The sequence below is a fragment of the Anolis sagrei genome, chromosome X (genome assembly GCF_037176765.1).
Source record: "Anolis sagrei isolate rAnoSag1 chromosome X, rAnoSag1.mat, whole genome shotgun sequence".
Classification (NCBI taxonomy): domain Eukaryota; kingdom Metazoa; phylum Chordata; class Lepidosauria; order Squamata; family Dactyloidae; genus Anolis; species Anolis sagrei.
The window spans coordinates 77,661,111-77,681,399 of NC_090034.1; the positions used below are offsets into that span (position 1 = coordinate 77,661,111).

General features: G+C 39.9%; 1 protein-coding gene across 2 annotated transcripts; it reads left to right on the forward strand.

Annotated features, from left to right (window-relative positions):
* Positions 1-2,604: 2,604 nt before the first annotated feature.
* On the forward strand, positions 2,605-17,980 carry GPR3 (G protein-coupled receptor 3). Of its 2 annotated transcripts, none has more exons than XM_060784384.2 (2): positions 2,605-2,849; positions 14,524-17,980. In XM_060784384.2, exon 2 carries the CDS (start codon positions 14,533-14,535, stop codon positions 15,514-15,516), a length of 984 nt encoding a protein of 327 aa, XP_060640367.2. In that variant the 5' UTR covers positions 2,605-2,849; positions 14,524-14,532; the 3' UTR covers positions 15,517-17,980. The 2 variants fall into 2 exon arrangements, with proteins under 2 accessions (XP_060640367.2, XP_060640368.2); XM_060784385.2 differs by having other exon boundaries at positions 2,605-2,801.
* Positions 17,981-20,289: the final 2,309 nt, after the last annotated feature.

Genomic DNA, 20,289 nt, shown 5'->3' on the forward strand with positions numbered 1-20,289 from the left:
TTAATTGTAGGTGAACTACAACTCCCAAACTCAAAGTCAATGCCCACTACACTCTTCCAGTATTTTCTGTCGGTCATGGGCTTTTTGTCCCAATTCTATCATTGGTGGGATTCAGAATGCTCTTTGATTGTAGGTGAACTATAAATCCCAATGAGGGTTTAGTCCCAATTCTATCATTGGTGGGATTCAGAATGCTCTGATTGTAGGTGAACTATAAATCCCAATGAGGGTTTAGTCCCAATTCTATCATTGGTGGGATTCAGAATGCTCTGATTGTAGGGGAACTATAAATCCCAATGAGGGTTTAGTCCCAATTCTATCATTGGTGGGATTCAGAATACTCTTTGATTGTAGGTGAACTATAAATCCCAATGAGGGTTTAGTCCCAATTCTATCATTGGGGGGATTCAGAATGCTCTTTGATTGTAGGTGAACTATAAATCCCAATGAGGGTTTAGTCCCAATTCTATCATTGGTGGGATTCAGAATGCTCTTTGATTGTAGGTGAACTATAAATCCCAATGAGGGTTTTGTCCCAATTCTACCATTGGGGGGATTCAGAACGCTCTTTGATTGTAGGTGAACTATAAATCCCAATGAGGGTTTAGTCCCAATTCTATCATTGGTGGGATTCAGAATGCTCTGATTGTAGGTGAACTATAAATCCCAATGAGGGTTTAGTCCCAATTCTATCATTGGTGGGATTCAGAATACTCTTTGATTGTAGGTGAACTATAAATTCCAATGAGGGTTTAGTCCCAATTCTATCATTGGTGGGATTCAGAATACTCTTTTATTGTAGGTGAACTATAAATCCCAATGAGGGTTTTGTCCCAATTCTATCATTGGTGGGATTCAGAATGCTCTTTGATGGTAGGTGAACTATAAATCCCAATGAGGGTTTTGTCCCAATTCTATCATTGATGGGATTCAGAACGCTCTTTGATTGTAGGTGAACTATAAATCCCAGTGAGGGTTTAGTCCCAATTCTATCATTGGTGGGATTCAGAACGCTCTTTGATGGTAGGTGAACTATAAATCCCAGCAACTACAACTTTCAAATGTCAAGACGTATTTACCCCAAACTCCATCTGTGTTAATATTTGGGCATATTGAGTATTTGTTTCAAGTTTGGTCTAGATCAATCATTGAGTCCACAGTGGCCTGGATGTCGGTGAACTACAACTCCCAAATTCAAGGTCAATGCCCAACAGACCCTTCCAGTATTTTCTGTCGGTCATGAGGGTTTTGTGTGGGAAGTTTGGCCCAATTCTATCCTTGGTGGGTTTCAGGACGCTCTTTGATTGTAGGTGAACAACAACTCCCAAACTCAAGGTCAATGCCCACTACACCCTTCCAGTATTTTCTGTCGGTCATGGGGTTTTTGTCCCAATTCTATCATAGGTGGGATTCAGAATGCTCTTTGATTGTGGGTGAACTATAAATCTCAGCAACTACAACTCCCAAATGTCAAGATCTATTTACCCCAAACTCCATCTGTGTTAATATTTGGGCATATTGAGTATTCGTGCCAAGTTTGGTCCAGATGAATCATTATTTGAGTCCACAGTGGCCTGGATGTAGGTGAACTACAACTCCCAAACTCAAGGTCAATGCCCACCAGACCCTTCCAGTATTTTCTGTCGGTCATGGGGGTTTTGTCCCAATTCTGTCATTGGTGGGATTCAGAATGCTCTTTGATTATAGGTGAACTATAAATCCCAGCAACTACAACTTTCAAATGTCAAGACCTATTTACCCCAAACTCCATCTGTGTTAATATTTGGGCATATTGAGTATTTGTGCCAAGTTTGGTTCAGATCAATCATTGAGTCCACAGTGGCCTGGATGTCTGTGAACTACAACTCCCAAACTCAAGGTCTATGCCAAACAGACCCTTCCAGTATTTTCTGTTGGTCATGGGGGTTTTGTGTGGGAAGTTTGGCCCAATTCTATCCTTGGTGGGTTTCAGGACCCTCTTTGATTGTAGGTGAACTACAACTCCCAAACTCAAGGCCAATGCCCAACAGACCCTTCCAGTATTTTCTGTTGGTCATGGGGGTTTTGTGTGGGAAGTTTGGCCCAGTTCTATCATTGGTGGGGTTCAGAACGTGCTTTGATTGTAGGTGAACTACTACTCCCAAACTCAAGGTCAATGCCCACTACACCCTTCCAGTATTTTCTGTTGGTCATGGGGTTTTTGTCCCAATTCTATCATTGGTGGGATTCAGAATGCTCTTTGATTGTAGGTGAACTATAAATCCCAGCAATGTCAAGGTCTATTTCCCCCAAACTCCACCAGTGTTCACTTTTGGGCATATTGGCAAAGACACTTCAAGGAGGCAGAGGCATGGCTCTGGGCCCTTCCACATAAAATAAGACAAGGGCTGTTGGGGGTTCTCTTCTTTCCTTCCTTTCTGCAACAGAGGACTTTTGGAAGGACACCGTGGGAGGCCTGGCCCCGCCCCCGCCTCCGCCCGCGCTGCGGTTCTCTTTGATTGGAGGCTCCGCCCCGAGCTTTTTTGTATTATTGTTATTTTTTTTATGAATGAAATTCTCCAGCCGCAGCCCGCCGGCCGATTGGCTCCCGCCGCTGGTTGACGTCACTCAGGAGCCCCCAGCGGATGGGAGAGGGGGCGGGGCCGTGAGTCACCCCGCGGGAAAAGGGGGCTCCGCGCCTATTAGAACTCCAAGCCCCAGCCTCGCGCTGCGGCTCCTGGCCGGACGACGCAGACTCCACTTCCGCATCAGCACCAGCACCAGCATCAGCGGCAGGAGCCTTTGGATGCGCAGCCGCCCAGGTAGGGTCTTCTCCAGCCTTTTCCTGGCATCCTTCCCTCGGCCTCAAGGTGAGCCTCAAAGACTTGGCTCTTCCTTGCCAAATTGCATGCGTGGGATCTGTAGTTTTGGTGTGGCCCAGGCCCGTAGCCAGGATTTCGTTTCGGGGGGGGCTGAATTTTTTTTCAGGGGGGGTTTCGGGGGGGGGCTGGGTTTCGGGGGGGGGCTGAGTCTGAGTGAAAGAGGGTCTAGCCTAGCAAACCTTTTGTATCATTACCCCAATACCCCCATGCATATGGGATATAATGAGTATGGTGATCAGATCATGATATGAATAAACATAACAGTTTAAATAATGCACCAATAAGGCCTTTTCGTGAACCAACATGAAAATTTCGGGGGGGGCTGAAGCCCCCCGAGCCCCCCCCCTGGCTACATGCCTGGTGTGGCCCCAAGAAATACAACAGTATCATCATCATATATTAGTCTATATTACCAGTAGTATTGTAATTAATGTATTAGTATTGTTATATTGCTATATTATATCGCCTCACGACCTCTGAGGATGCTTGCCATAGATGGAGGTGAAACGTCAGGAGAGAATGCCTCTAGAGCATGGCCATATAGCTCGCAAAAACCTACCACAACCCAATATTATTATTATATATTATTAAATTGCATTATTAGTAGTATTATATTGTATTATTATCATATATTATATATTACCAGTTGAATTATAATTAATATATTAGTATAATTATATTACAATATTATGATGTATTATTATATTGTACTATTATTAGTATTATTGTATTACAATATTATGAATACCCAATAATAACAGTATTATCATCATATACTATTATATATTACCAGTTGTATTATAATTAATATATTAGTATAATTATATTACAATATTATTATCAATTCCCAATAATAACAGTATTATCATCATATACTATTATATATTACCAGTTGTATTATAATTAATATATTAGTATAATTATATTACAATATTATTATCAATTCCCAATAATAACAGTATTATCATCATATACTATTATATATTACCAGTTGTATTATAATTAATATATTAGTATAATTATATTACAATATTATTATCAATTCCCAATAATAACAGTATTATCATCATATACTATTATATATTACCAGTTGAATTATAATTAATATATTAGTATAATTATATTACAATATTATGATGTATTATTATATTGTACTATTATTAGTATTATTGTATTACAATATTATGAATACCCAATAATAACAGTTTTATCATCGTATACTATTATATATTACCAGTTGAATTATAATTAATATATTAGTATAATTATATTACAATATTATGATGTATTATTATATTGTACTATTATTAGTATTATTGTATTACAATATTATGAATACCCAATAATAACAGTTTTATCATCGTATACTATTATATATTACCAGTTGTATTATAATTAATATATGAGCATAATTATATTACAACATTATATTGTACTATTATTAGTATTATAGTATTACAATATTATTATGATATTACAATATAATATATTGTTATATTGTTAGTATTATATTGTATTACAATATTATTATCGATACCCAATAATAACAGTATTATCATCATATACTATTATATATTACATGTTGAATTATAATTAATACATTAGTAGAATTATATTACAATATTATGATATATTATTATATTGTACTATTATTAGTATTATAGTATTACAATATTATTATCGATACCCAATAATAACAGTATTATCATCATATACTATTATATATTGCCAGTTGTATTATAATTAATATATTAGTATAATTATATTACAATATTATGATGTATTGTTATATTGTATTATTAGTATTATATTGTATTACAATATTATTATCAATTCCCAATAATAACAGTATTATCATCGTATACTATTATATATTACCGGTTGAATTATAATTAATATATTAGTGTAATTATATTACAATATTTTATATATTATTATATTGTAGTATTATTAGTATTGTAGTATTACAATATTATTATAATATTACAGTATTATGATGTATTATTATATTGTACTATTATTAGTAATATATTGTATTACAATATTATTATCAATACCCAATAATAACAGTATTATCATCATATACTATTATATATTCCCAGTTGTATTATAATTAATATATTAGTATAATTACCTTACAATATTATATTATATATTGTTACATTGTATTATTATTAGTATTGTATTACAATATTATTACCAATACACAATAATTAAACAGTATTATCATCATATACTATTATATATTATCAGTTGTATTATAATTAATTTATTAGTATTATAATATAACAATATTATTACATATTATTGTATTATTAATATTCTTTTTGTATTACAGTATTATTATATAGTATTATATTGTATTATTATTAGTATTATATTGTATTTTTAGCATTTATTATATATTCCCAGTTGTATTATAATTAATATATTAGTAATATTATATTACAATATTATTATATATTATTATCTTGTATTATTAATATTCTATTATATTACAGTATTATTATATATTATTAAATCATATTATCATTAGTATTATATTGTACTATTATCATATATTATATATTACCAGTTGAATTATAATTAATTTATTAGTATAATTACACTACAATATTATTATATAATATAAGGGACTGGTTGCTCTGACACGACAAATAAATAAAAATAAATTATTATATATTATTATAATATAATAGTATTATAGTATTACAATATTATACTATAATAATGTTATATTGTATTATTATTAGCATTATATTACAATATTATTATCAATACCCAATAATAAAACAATATTATCATCATATATTATTATATATTACCAGTAGTATTATAATTAATATATTAGTATAATTACAATATTATTATATATCATTATATTATACTATTATTAGTATTATAGTATTACAATTGTATTATAATCTTACAATATTATAATTTATTGTTATATTGTATTATTATTAGTATTATATTGTATTACATTATAATATTATCAATATTACATGTATATACAATATATTATTTTATTAGCATATCACAATATTAGTATTATATATTACTCTATTGTATTATACCAGCATACTGCAATATTATTACTAATATTACATATAATATATAATGATTATATTATTATATTGTATTATTATTAGTATTATTATTGCATTACAATATTATTATCAATACCCAATAATAAAATAGTATTATCATCATATATTATTATGTCTTACCAGCAGTATTATAATTAATATATTAGTATTATTATAATGACACAATATATTGTATTATTATATTGTCTTGCATTATAGTAGTATTATTAATATTTTATATATTATATTATATTATTAGCATCGCACAATCTTAGTTGGCCACATGACCTTGGAGATGTCTACAGACAACGCTGGCTCTTTGGCTTCGAAATGGAGATAAGACCAACCCCCAGAGTCGGACTCGACTAGACTTAATGCCACCTGAACATTAGGAAGAACTTTATAACAGTGAGAGCTGTTCAGCAGTGGAACTCTCTGCCTCAGAGTGTGGTGGAGGCTCCTTCTTTGGAAGCATTTAAACAGAGGCTGGATGGCCATCTGTCGGGGGTGCTTTGAATGCAATTTGAATGGATGGCCCATGAGGTCTCTTCCAACTCTAGGATTCTATGATTCTCAGGGGAAACCTTTACTTTTACCTTTATATTATACTATTAGTATTGCATAATATATTGCACTATATCATAAGTTGTAGTATATATAGTACATAATATATTATATTACATTACTAATTTTATATAGATAGTAGTAGATTATATGCTAATTATATAATGCATTGTCTATACATATAATATTGATAATCATGTTATAACGGAATAAAAAAAGCCAATGGGATTTTGGCCTGCATCAATAGGAGCATAGTGTCTAGATCTAGGGAAGTAATGCTACCCCTCTATTCTGCTTTGGTTAGACCACATCTGGAATATTGTGTCCAATTCTGGGCACCACAATTCAAGAGAGATATTGACAAGCTGGAATGTGTCCAGAGGAGAGCGACTAAAATGATAAAAGGTCTGGAGAACAAGCCCTATGAGGAGCGGCTTAAGGAGCTGGGCATGTTTAGCCTGAAGAAGAGAAGGCTGAGAGGGGATATGATAGCCATGTATAAATATGTGAGAGGAAGCCACAGGGAGGAGGGAGCAAGCTTGTTTTCTGCTTCCCTGGAGACTAGGACGCGGAACAATGGCTTCAAACTACAAGAGAGGAGATTCCATCTGAACATGAGGAAGAACTTCCTGATTGTGAGAGCCGTTCAGCAGTGGAACTCTCTGCCCCGGAGTGTGGTGGAGGCTCCTTCTTTGGAAGCTTTTAAACAGAGGCTGGATGGCCATCTGTCAGGGGTGATTTGAATGCAATATTCCTGCTTCTTGGCAAAATGGGGTTGGACTGGATGGCCCATGAGGTCTCTTCCAACTCTTTGATTCTATGATTCTATGAATACAATATAATATTAATAATACTAATACGATATAGCAATCTATATATATAAAATCCAAAAGGGCATCGTTAGGGGCTGCAAAACGCGAAAACCCCCGGACGAAAAATTACCAAACTTGGCGTACGCATACCTCAAACCACAAGGTATGCAGAACACTCATCACAACTCAAAAAAACCCAACAAACTCACAATTACACAACCAAACGGAGCATGTGCAGAGGAATCGCCCGGCGCGCGTACATGACTGCACCACGCCCCCTCCGCGCAAGCCACACCCCTTCCCATCGCTGCCCCGCCCCTTCCCCCATGCCCCGCACACCGGCGTCTGGCTCCAGGGAAGGAAGGACGCCGCCATAGGGGACGATGAGGAACGGGAAGGAGGGAAGGAAGCGGGTGAGGGATGGAAGGACGGAAATGAGGGGAAGGGGTGTAAATAGGAAGGAAAGAAGGAAGAAAAGAAGGAAAGAAAGAAGAAAAGTGGGAAGGGGAAGGGAAGGTGTAGGAAGGAAAGAAGGAAGGCAGGTATATCAGAGAAGAAAGGTAGGAAATAAACAAATGGAGGGAAGGGGAAGGGAAGGTATATGAAAAAAGGAAGGAAGGAGAAGTTGGGAAGGTATAGGAAGGAAGAAAGGTAGGAAAGAAAGAAGAAAGAAAGAGAGGAAGGAAGAAAGGGAGAAAGGAAGGAAGGAAGAAGAAAGGCGCAGAAGGGAAGGTCTAGGAACGAAGGAAAGGAAGGACGAAAGGACAGAAGAAAAGGCAAGGGAGGAAAGAAAGAAAATGAAGAAGAGAAAGGGAGGGAAGGAAAGAAAGAAAGAAAAGGAAGTATGGAACTACAGAGCGAAGGAAGGAAGGAAGGAAAGAGAAAGAGAGAGAAAGAGGAAGGAAAAGAAAAAGGGAGGAGGAAGGAAAGAGGTACAGAAGGAAGGAGGAGAGAAGGAAAGAAGAAAAGGAAACAAAAAAGAAAAGTGGGAAGGGGAAGGGAAGGTGTAGGAAGGAAGGAAGGAAAGAAGGAAGGCAGGTATATCAGAGAAGAAAGGTAGGAAATAAACAAAAGGAGGGAAGGGGAAGGTGTATGAAAAAAGGAAGGAAAGAGAAGTTGGGAAAGTATATGAGGGAAGAAAGGCAGGAAAGAAAGAAGAAAGAGAAAGAGGAGCATGGGAAACAAGGGAGAAAGGAAGGAAGGAAGAAGAAAGGAGCAGAAAGGAAGGTGTAGGAACGAAGGAAAGGAAGGACGAAAGGACAGAAGAAAAGGCAAGGGAGGAAAGAAAGCAAATGAAGAAGAGAAAGGGAGGGAAGGAAGGAAGGAAGAAAGAAAAGGAAGTATGGAACTACAGAGCGAAGGAAAGAGAAAGAGAGACAAAGAGGAAGGAAAAGAAAAAGGGAGGAGGAAGGAAAGAGGTACAGAAGGAAGGAGGAGAGAAGGAAAGAAGGAAAGAAAGAAGAAAAGTGGGAAGGGGAAGGGAAGGTGTAGGAAGGAAGGAAAGAAGGAAGGAAGGCAGGTATATCAGAGAAGAAAGGTAGGAAATAAACAAAAGGAGGGAAGGGGAAGGGAAGGTGTATGAAAAAAGGAAGGAAGGAGAAGTTGGGAAAGTATATGAGGGAAGAAAGGTGGGAAAGAAAGAAGAAAGAGAGAGAGGAGCATGGGAAACAAGGGAGAAAGGAAGGAAGGAAGGAAGAAGAAAGGAGCAGGTCTAGGAACGAAGGAAAGGAAGGACAAAAGGACAGAAGAAAAGGCAAGGGAGGACATAAAGCAAATGAAGAAGAGAAAGGGAGGGAAGGAAAGAAAAAAGAAAGAAAGAAAAGGAAGTATGGAACTACCGACCGAAGGAAGGAAGGAAAGAGAAAGAGAGACAAAGAGGAAGGAAAAGAAAAAGGGAGGAGGAAGGAAAGAGGTACAGAAGGAAGGAGGAGAGAAGGAAAGAAAAAAGGGAAGGGAGGAAAGACGCAGCAAAGGAAAAACAGAAAGAAGGAGAGAAAGACACAGGGAAGGAAAGAAATAAGGAGAAGGAAGGATGAAAGCAAACAGCGAAGGAAGGAAGTAAACAGGTAGAGTAGGAAGAAAGGAAAGAAGAAAACAGAATGAAGGAAGGAGTGAAAGAAGCAGAGAAAGAGGGAGAGAAGGCTGGCCACAGCAACGCGTGGCGGGTAAAGCTAGTATAGTATAATATTGTAATATAGTAATACAAATATATTAAATATAATTACTACAGGTAGTATATCCTGGTATGCTGTTCTATTATTGTATATTTGAAGTTGTCATGTTTTTGATTATGAGCCTATATAGGGAGAGATTAAGTGAGATATAAATAACTAAATAAATATTACTATTTGATACCACTTTAACTGCCATGGCTCAATGTTATGCAATCATAGGAGTTGTACCTTTATAAGATGGCTGGTGCTTCACGAAACAGCAATCCCAGCATTCCATAGCATGGCAATTAAAGTGGGATCAAACTTCATTCATTCTATAGTGTAGATACCCCTAGAGATTGCAATCCTTCAACCACTCATCTGGGAGTAACCACTGAAAACAATGGGCCACACAGTCCTATATTCCAGAATATCAAGGCATAAAACCCCACAATATCTGCTTTAAACTGTGTTGTCTGAGTCCACACAGCCATATAACCCAGTTCAAAGCCAATAACGTGGGATTTTATTCACTTTTTTCAGAAAGTGCCTCTTCGGCAGAGGCGGCCCTAGGTAATTTTCAACGGTAAGCAAACAGTATTTTGGCGCCCCCGCCCCCCAACCAATCACTGTTCGTCGTGGGAGTTCTGTGTGCCATATTTGGTTCAATTCCATCATTGGTGGAGTTCAGAATCCTCTTTGATTGTAGATGAACTATACATCCCAGTAACTACAACTCGCATATGTCAAGGTCTATTTTCCCCCAAGAGCGCCACAAGAACGCCCCTGGGCAAAATCAACTATACCGCAAATGCTTACTTTGCGTAATGGGTTGCCCTTCGGCATCCCAAAAACAACCCAAAGGACTTCCAAAGGGTATCTATGCCACCCCACAGGAAGCAGAGAGGGACCTAGGCATGCTTTTAGGTTCCAAATTCCCCAGGCTGTACAATCCAGATTATCAAAGCAGAAAATCATAGAATCAAAGAGTTGGAAGAGACCTCATGGGCAATCCAGTCCAACCCCCTGCCAAGAAGCAGGAATATTGCATTCAAATCAGCCCTGACAGATGGCCATCCAGCCTCTGTTTAAAAGCTTCCAAAGAAGGAGCCTCCACCACACTCCGGGGCAGAGAGTTCCACTGCTGAACGGCTCTCACAATCAGGAAGTTCTTCCTCATGTTCAGATGGAATCTCCTCTCTTGTAGTTTGAAGCCATTGTTCCGCGTCCTAGTCTCCAGGGAAGCAGAAAACAAGCTTGCTCCCTCCTCCCTGTGGCTTCCTCTCACATATTTATACATGGCTATCATATTTCCTCTCAGCCTTCTCTTCTTCAGGCCAAACATGCCCAGCTCCTTAAGCCGCTCCTCATAGGGCTTGTTCTCCAGACCCTTTATCATTTTAGTCACCCTCCTCTGGACACATTCCAACTTGTCAATGTCTCTCTTGAATTGTGGTGCCCAGAATTAGACACAATCAGGCATGTAGCCGGGGTGGGGGTGGGGGGGGGGCTTGAGGGGCTTCAGCCCCCCCCCCCCAAAAAAAATTCTCATGGTGGTTCGCAAAAAGGCCTTACTGGTGCATTATTTAAACTGTTATGTTTATTCATATTATGATCTGATCACCATACTCAATATATCCCATATGCATGGAGGTATTGGGGTAATGATCCAAAGGGTTTGCTAGGCTAGACCCTCTTTCACTCGGACTCAACCCCCCCCAACCCCCCCCCCCCTGAAAAAGATTCACCCCCCCCCCCCCCCCCCCCGAAATGAAATCCTGGCTACGGGCCTGGACACAATATTCCAGGTGTGGTCTAACCAAAGCAGAATAGAGGGGTAGCATTACTTCCCTGGACCTAGACACTATGCTCCTATTGATGCAGGCCAAAATCCCATTGGCTTTTTTTGCCACCACATCACATTGTTGATCCACGTTATCTGCTTTGAGCTGGACCACGTGACACTCTTAAGCCCGTTCTACATCATCCATATAACCCAGGATCTGATCAGGGGCAGCTCAACCCATTACGCAAAGTAAGCATTTGGAGTATCGTTGATTTTGCCCAGGGGTGCTCTTGAGGCGCTCTTGGGGGGGAAATAGGCCTTGACATATGCGAGTTGTAGTTACTGGGATGTATAGTTCACCTACAATCAAAGAGCATTCTGAACTCCACCAATGATGGAATTGAACCAAATATGGCTCACAGAACTCCCACGACGAACAGAAAATATATATCAGTGATTGGTTGGGGGGGGGGGGGCAAAATACTGTTTGCTTACCATTGAAAATTACCTAGGGCTGCCTCTGGATCTGATCCTGGGTTATCTGCTTTGAACTGTGTTATAGGTGTCTCCACTGGCAGATATATAATCTGGGATAAGCACATCATCAGGGATCACAACCTCGGATATCAGGACAGTGTAGAAGAAGCATATTGTATAACCCAGTGACATAACCCAGAATATCATGGCAGAAAATCCTGCAGTCTCTGCTTTGAACTGAGTTATCTGAGTCCACAATACCAGTTCAAATCAGATAATGTGGGATTTTATTCATCTGTGTGGAAGGGAGCTCAAATAATCTGGGTTATATGGCAGTGTAGATCCAGCCCCGGCAGCATTCTCTGCTGGGTCTGTGGCTGGGAAGTGGATCCTGGCTGGGAGCGAGGCTTGGAAGGTCACCAAAACAATCTCCCTTACAGGGTTGTTGTAGGTTTTTTCGGGCTATATGGCTATGTTCTAGAGGCATTCTCTCCTGACGTTTCGCCTGCATCTGTCGCAAGAGGTAGTGAGGTCTGTTGGAACTAGGAAAGTGGGTTTATATATCTGTGGAAAGACCAGGATGGGACAAAGAACTCTTGTCTGCTGGAGCGAAGTGTGAATGTTTCAATCTCCCTTACAGTGAATCCTTATTGCCTGCTTTGGGGGTGTGTGTATGTCTGTATGCATGAGAGAGAAAGAGATGTGGGGAGAGGGAGGGAAAGAAAGAATCAAAGCCAATGAAAGGATGATGAGGTCACCATCACCAGAGGAAATGTCTGTTGACGTCAAGGGGAGGAGGAGGATATATATTGATAAGTGACAGCTGTTTCCTTTGTCTAGATGGTTTTATTTGAGAAAACAGGGGAAAATTGAGAGGGGGGGGGGCTGGGTACACTAGCATCTCATGGTAGGCCCTGGCCAAAAAGTATCCCATGAGTTTTTCGAGCTGTATTGCCATGTTCCGATAGCATTATTCCCTAATAATAATAATAATAATAATAATAATAATAATAATGATAATAATATTTATTTATACCCTGCCACCATCTCCCCGATGGGGACTCGGGGTGGCTTACATGAGGCCAAACCCAAACAACAAATTGCAGCCAAATAAAAACGAAAACAATAAACAACATCATAATTACATAAAACATATGAATGCATAATGATATAAAATTACAATAAACACAATCACAGTGACAATGTGATTGGCTAGATGTAATGATTAAAAGAAAAACTACCCGTATATACTCGAGTATAAGCCGACCCGAATATAAGCCGAGACACCTAATTTGATCACAAAAAAATGGGAAAATGTATTGAGTATAAGACGAGGGTGGGAGATGCATCCTCTATGGGTCAATTTCACAATAAAAATAGATACCAATAAAATTATATTAATTGAGGCATCAATGGACTAAATGTTTCTGAATCTATATAAATAAAAATGTAATGTTCGTTTGTGGTATTCACAGAACTCAAAAACCACTGGGGCAATTGGCACCAAATTTGGACACAAGACACCTAGCAACGCAATGTATGTCCGTCACTCAAAATTTTTTGATTTTGCCATTTGGGAGTTGTAGTTGCTGGGATTTATAGTTCACCTACAATCAAAGAGCATTCTGAACCCCACCAACGATGGAATTGGGGCAAACTTGGCACACAGTTCTCCCATGACCAACAGAAAATCCTGGAAGGGTTTGGTGGGCATTGACCTTGAGTTTAGGAGTTGTAGTTCACCTACATCCAGAGATCACTGTGAACTCAAACAATGATGGATCTGGACCAAACTCTAAACGAATACTCAATATGCCCAAATGTGAACACTGGTGGAGTTTGGGGGAAATAGAATCTTGAGATTTGGGAGTTGTAGTTGCTGGGATTTGTAGTTCACCTACAATCACAGAGCATTCTGAACCCCACCAACGATAGAATTGGGCCAAACCTCCCACACAGAACCCCCATGTGGGCCACAGCAACGCATGGCAGGGGACAGCTAGTATTTACATAAAACTTTAATTTAAGATAACACTGCCCAACTCCTATTAAACCATTATTCTAAACTCCTTCAATGTAAATGTACTTATTATTAAAATAATAAATATAATAAAAATAATACAGTAAAATAATAAAAATGCAATAAAAACAGTAATAATAGAGTAAAATAATAAATGTAGTAATAATAGGGTAAAATACTGTAATAATAATAATAATAATAATAATAATAATAAGATTAAAATAATGGATGTAATAATAATAATAATAATAGGGTCAAATAATAAATAGGATAATAATAGAGCAAAATAATGTAAATATAATAATAGAGTAAAGTAATAAATGTAATAAAATAATACTAATAACAGAGTAAAAGAATAAATAACCTTGACTCGAGTATAAGCCGAGGGGAGCTTTTTCAGCCTAAAAAAGGGGCTGAAAAACTAGGCATATACTCGAGTATATACAGTAATTGAAAACTGATTAAAAACTCTGGCGCACTGGTAGTCCACGGCCCACAGGTTAAGAACCACTGGTGTTCATGGAATTGCACTGCAAATCTAATCTGACAACCCCAACTACATGAAGAGTGGGGAACCAGATGCAGAACATGGTCAGCAACAGCGAAGGTGTGGCAGGTGGCATGAAAGGAGCGGAAATAAAATAAATAAAATCAATAAATAGAGAGGAAGGAGGCTCGCGGACCAGATTTTTGTCTTCGCAGCCCACAGGTTAAGAACCACTGGAGTAAACCATAAGTCCATCTTCATTTTCCTCTTGCAGGTAGACAGCATGAAAGAGGACGTGGTCCCCAACGCCACCTACGATGAGCAGCTGGGCTGGTTTGTGCCCGACAACCGCAGCGGGTCCTTGTACCTCTCTGAGTCGCCGCCTCTTCCCTTGAACCCCTGGGATGTGGTGCTTTGTGTTTCTGGGACCATCATCTCCTGCGAGAATGCCATTGTGGTGGCCATCATCTTCTACACGCCTGCCTTCCGGACGCCGATGTTCCTGCTGATCGGGAGCCTGGCCACGGCGGACCTCTTGGCTGGCTTGGGTCTGATATTCCACTTTGCCTTTGTGTACTGCATCCAGTCCCAGGTGGTGAACCTGCTCACAGTGGGCCTCCTGGTCTGCTCCTTCACGGCCAGCGTGGGCAGCCTCCTCGCCATCACCATTGACCGCTACCTGTCCCTCTACAACGCACTGACCTACTACTCCGAGCGGACCGTCACCCGGACATACATCATGCTCCTCCTCACCTGGGGGGTCTCCATCTGCTTCGGGGTCTTGCCCGTCCTGGGGTGGAACTGCCTGGAGGACCAAGCCAGCTGCAGCATCGTCACGCCCTTGACCAAGAACAACCTCATCATCCTCTCCATTTCCTTCTTCATGATCTTTGCCATGATGTTGCAGCTCTATGTGCAGATCTGCAAGATCGTCTGTCGGCATGCCCAGCAGATCGCCCTCCAGAGACACTTCCTGGCCACCTCGCACTACGTCACCACCAGGAAAGGCATCTCCACGCTGGCCGTCATCCTGGGGACCTTTGCCTCCTGCTGGTTGCCCTTCGCCATTTATTGCCTCCTCGGAGACTACACCTACCCGGCCCTCTACACCTATGTGACTGTGCTCCCCGCTACTTACAACTCGATGATCAACCCTGTGATATATGCTTTCAGGAATCAAGAAATCCAGAAGGTCTTATGGACTATCTGTTGCAGCTGCATCTCTCCGACCATGCCTTTCCGATCCAGATCTCCGAGCGATGTCTGAATCTTTCCCCGGTTCTGCCCAAAGACCTGTGTCGCAAAAAACGTATTCCTTTCTAATTTGCACAGTCCCCTGGAAATTTTGATGAGCCCCTTTTCTCATTTCTTCTTCTCTTCCATGTGAGTGATGTCCCTGTTATATGTTGATTCTTCATTTTCTTTTTCACTTCCAGAATCAAAACATACATTTTCTTTTTCATGTTGTTGAAGGCTTTCATGGCCAGAATCACCGAGTTGTTGTGAGTATTCCAGGCTGTCTGGCCATATTCCAGAAGCATTCTCTCCTGACGTTTCGCCCACATCTATGGCAGGCATCCTCAGAGGTTGTGAGGTCTGTTGGAAACTAGGAAAATGGGGTTTATATATCTGTGAAATGTCCATAACAGTCACCATGTCAGACAACACAAAAATCCACAAGCACCTGGACAATTTCAACAGAAAGGAGAAAACCATGAAAATGAACAAAATCCGTCTCCCAGTATTTGAAAACTCCAAAATAATAACAGTTAATAAAGAGCAACACTCAGTACACAAAGGAATTCCAGGAAGGAAACAATCAGGGCCAGCTAATGTAATGATAAAGGTTTTTCCCTGACATTAAGTCCAGTCGTGTCCAACTCTGGGGGTTGGTGCTCATCTCCATTTCTAAGCTGAAGAACTGCCGTTGTCCATAGATGCCTCCTAGGTTATGTGGCCAGCATGACTGTACGGAGAGCCATTACTTTCCCACAGAAGCGGTACTTATTGATCTACTCACATTTGCATTTTTTCAAACTGCTAGATTGCCAGAAGCTGGGGCTAACAGTTGAAGCTCACTCCACCCCCCCAGATTCGAACTACCAACCTTTCAGTCAGCAAGTTCAGTAGCTCAGTGGTTTAACCCACTGTGCCACCGGGAGCTCCGGGCCAGCTAATCACCTCCCAACAAAGGATTCCCCCAAACAGGAAGCAGCCAAGCTGCAAGGCTATTCATTGCTAATCAAGCTGGCCAATGGCAACTTTCAAACTTGCCTTCAACAGACAAGAGCTCTTTCTCCCACCCTGGACATTATTCCACAGATATATAAACCCTACTTGCCTAGTTTCCAACAGACCTCACAACCTCTGAGGATGCCTGCCATAGATGTGGGCGAAACGTCAGGAGAGAATGCATCTGGAACATGGCCATACAGCCCAGAAAACTCACAGCATATGTATGTGTGTGTGTGTGTATGTTTTCTTTTCACTTTTGAAAAAAGAAAAAGTTTCCGCTTGTGCCTGCCATGTGCAAGTCACATCTTGAAAGATATAGAAATATATCATTTGGAGGTAAAAAAGTTTATAGTGCATTATTATTTTTTATCAAAACAAGGCAAAATGGGAAGAAACCTAAAAAAACCCCACATTGCTTTTGAGTTTTTACAGCCTTAATTACCTCAAAACTTCAGAAAATATTTTTCTACATGGAAGCAAACTTCACTGTATTTCCTTCCATCTTTTATTTTTATGCATTGCCTTTGATGGAAGACTAGAGATAGTTATCAAATATGCCAGCTGTGAAATGTATATGTCTTATTTATTTGTTTGTTTGTTTATTTATTTATTTATCAATCAATCATTGTTGCCTATTTATTTTAATGTCAATGTACTGTCGAAGGCTTTCGTGGCCTGATTCACTGGGTGGTTGTAGTTTTTTTTGGCCTTTCTGGCCATATTCTAGAAGCATTCTCTCCTGACGTTTCGCCTGCATCTATGGCAGGCATCCTCAGAGGTTGTGAGGTCTGTTGGAAACTAGGAAAATGGGGTTTATATATCTTTAGAATCATAGAATAAAAGAGTTGGAAGAGACCTCCTGGGCTATCCAGTCCAGCCCCCTGCCAAGAAGCAGGAATATTGCATTCAAATCACCCCTGACAGATGGCCATCCAGCCTCTATTTAAAAGCTTCCAAAGAAGAAGCCTCCACCATACTCCGGGGTAGAGAGTTCCACTCCTGAACGGCTCTCACAGTCAGAAAGAACTCTTGTCTGTTTGAGGTTGGTGTGAATGTTTCAATTGGCCACCTTGATTAGCATTGAATGGCCTAGCAGTTTCAAGGTCTGGCCTCTTATTGACTGGGAGAATTATTTGTTGGGAGGTGATTAGCTAGATATATAAACCCCATTTTCCCCATATTTCACAGATATATAAACCCTATTTCCTCATATTGCACAGATATATAAACCCTTTTTTCCTCATATTCCATAGATACATAAACCCAATTTTCCCCATATTCCATACATATATAAACCCTATTTTCCTCATATTCCATAGATATATAAACCCCATGTTCCCCATATTCCACAGATATTTAAACCCTATTTTCCACATATTCAACAGATATATAAACCCTATTTTCTTCATATTCCATAGATATATAAACCTAATTTTCCCCATATTCCACAGATATATAAACCCTATTTTCTTCATATTGCATAGATATATACATCTAATTTTCCCAATATTCCACAGATATATAAATCCCACTTGCCTCGTTTCCAACAAACCTCACAACCTCTGAGGATGCCTGCCTTAGATACAGGCGAAATGTCAGGAGAGAATGCTTCTTGGAACATGGTCATACAGCTCAGAAAATTCACAACCCAGTATTTTAATGTCATTTGTTCCCATTCTACATTTTGCTGCCCCCTAGTGTTCATTACTATTTACTACACCCAATGATGAAGGGCTGAGGAGAGACAAAATATTTCTTTTGCATGTTTGTTAATCCAAATCAGTATTAATAAATGGGATATATATTCATTAGATAATAACAATGTGCGTGTGGGAGGGGGGGAAATTACTGTGATGTTCAAAGACTGTGGTGCTACTCTAGAGTAAGCAAGCAACTTAAAGGATATGCTTAAGATCAACATTTGCTAAGCTTATGGTGTCATTAGACGCCCAATTTCCATCATCACCCGCCAGCATAATCAGTGGCCAGGAATGATGGGAACCTGAGTATTTCAAGAACTGTCCAGCCCAGAAACGAGAGGCTGGGGAGGCGATATTGCTAATGAGGATATATAGCAGGCATGGGCAGTTTCTCAAGTCGCTCCTGACACGACAAAAAAGAAAGGGCAAACTTCGGCCCTCCAGGTGTTTTGGACTTCAACTCCCACAATTCCTGACTCCAGGCCCCTTCCTTTCCTTCTTCAGCTGCTTAAGTCCAAAACATATGGAGAGCCGAAGTTTGCCCATGCCTGCTATATAGGATTGGTTGTAACCCATTTAGCACCAAACCCCCTGGATTGTGTATCCTATATACTGTTCTTTTTCTTGTTGTTGTTGTTTTGTCTCCCTCCTTCAAATTTGCACAATCCCGGCAAGGAAATGAATGTAATAGGCACTTTAGGAAAGCGTGACATTTGTTTTTCCCTATTGTATTGCAAAGGAACTGTAAAAAGATGTTCTGAGTTGAAAAGTACTGTGTACTTTTGTTTACAACCACCAGGAAGAAAAAAAAAACCTGAAATAAAAATAATGTTGTGGTATCCATGCGTTTGTTGTTTGGTGGCGGACTACAATGGGTCACTGCGGCCCAACCCCGTGCTGTACCTATGTGTTGGGTTAAAACCTCCATCATCCCCCATGTGTGCTGGATAGGGATAAGAAGAAGAAGCAGAAGCAGCAGAAGAAGCAGCAGAAGAAGAAGCAGCAGCAGTGACATCGAGCTAGAATTTGGAGGCTCCTGCCCAGGAGGGAGGAGCCCTTAGACCCTCCAAAGAGTGTCCGAAACCATTGGCAAGCGAAAGAGGAGAAAGGCCCAGAATTTTCCCAGATTTTTCCCAAATAAATCTCACCAAGGTTGAAGAAAAATGGCCACCGTGGCTTTTATTAGCAATCAGCTGAGAGGATGCCAAGCCACAATCATTCGTCAGACAGAGCATAAAGAAATACATTTGATACAGCCATTTATATAGAGTTTTCAAAGTTGCAGTGTTCAAACTTCCCGCCCCAGCCTCCCTGCCGCTCTCCACTGCGATTGGACAATGGGCGAATAGCTGGGAGGCGGCCCTCCCACCCCCGGCGCCCCCGGACCAATCGGGAAGCTCCAGCGGTCCGCAGGGTCCAATGGGGAGGCTTCTGCCATCTAGCAGCGATAGCAAATCAGAAAAGAGGGAGGCAGGATGAAAGGACACAAAGGAATCTATGAATGAATGTGAAAAAAATAATGCCATGTGGCCAGCGAGACAAAGGGGAAGTCTCAAGCCAGCCTGATCTATTGTGCCTTGAGTGGAATGAATCAACATGTGTAAAGGAAAGTCCGGATTTTACTAGCCAGCAGATATGGAGACAATGTAGGCGAAACTGGGGTGATTGTTTCTTGGTGGAGATAGCTGAGTTAATCAGAGTGAAGGCAAAAGGTTTTTCGAGGACCTTTTGTCCTTCAGAAGGAAATATGATTAAGATTTTTGCCAAAGGGGCAGGCTGAGGCCTGGGCAATTCCTCCGAGGGCCACCAGCTGCCCAGGCTATTGTTCATGCAAAAGGAAGTTGTGGATAAAAAAATCCTGGAATGTTTGGGGCTTTGCAGTTCCTTTGGTGGGGTTTCTTCGTAAGGAAAAGGAAGGAAAAAAAGGTCAAGGGAAGGCCACTAGTACAAAGGAAAATATGAAAATATATACATTTGATGTAGCAGGAACCATGTGCCTATAAGTCATAACAGGAAAAGTCCATATAAAAGTATGTTTTTGAAAGGGAAACAAAAGGGTTCATGGGGAATGATTAAAAGCATGAAATTCATGAGAAAAGGTCCAA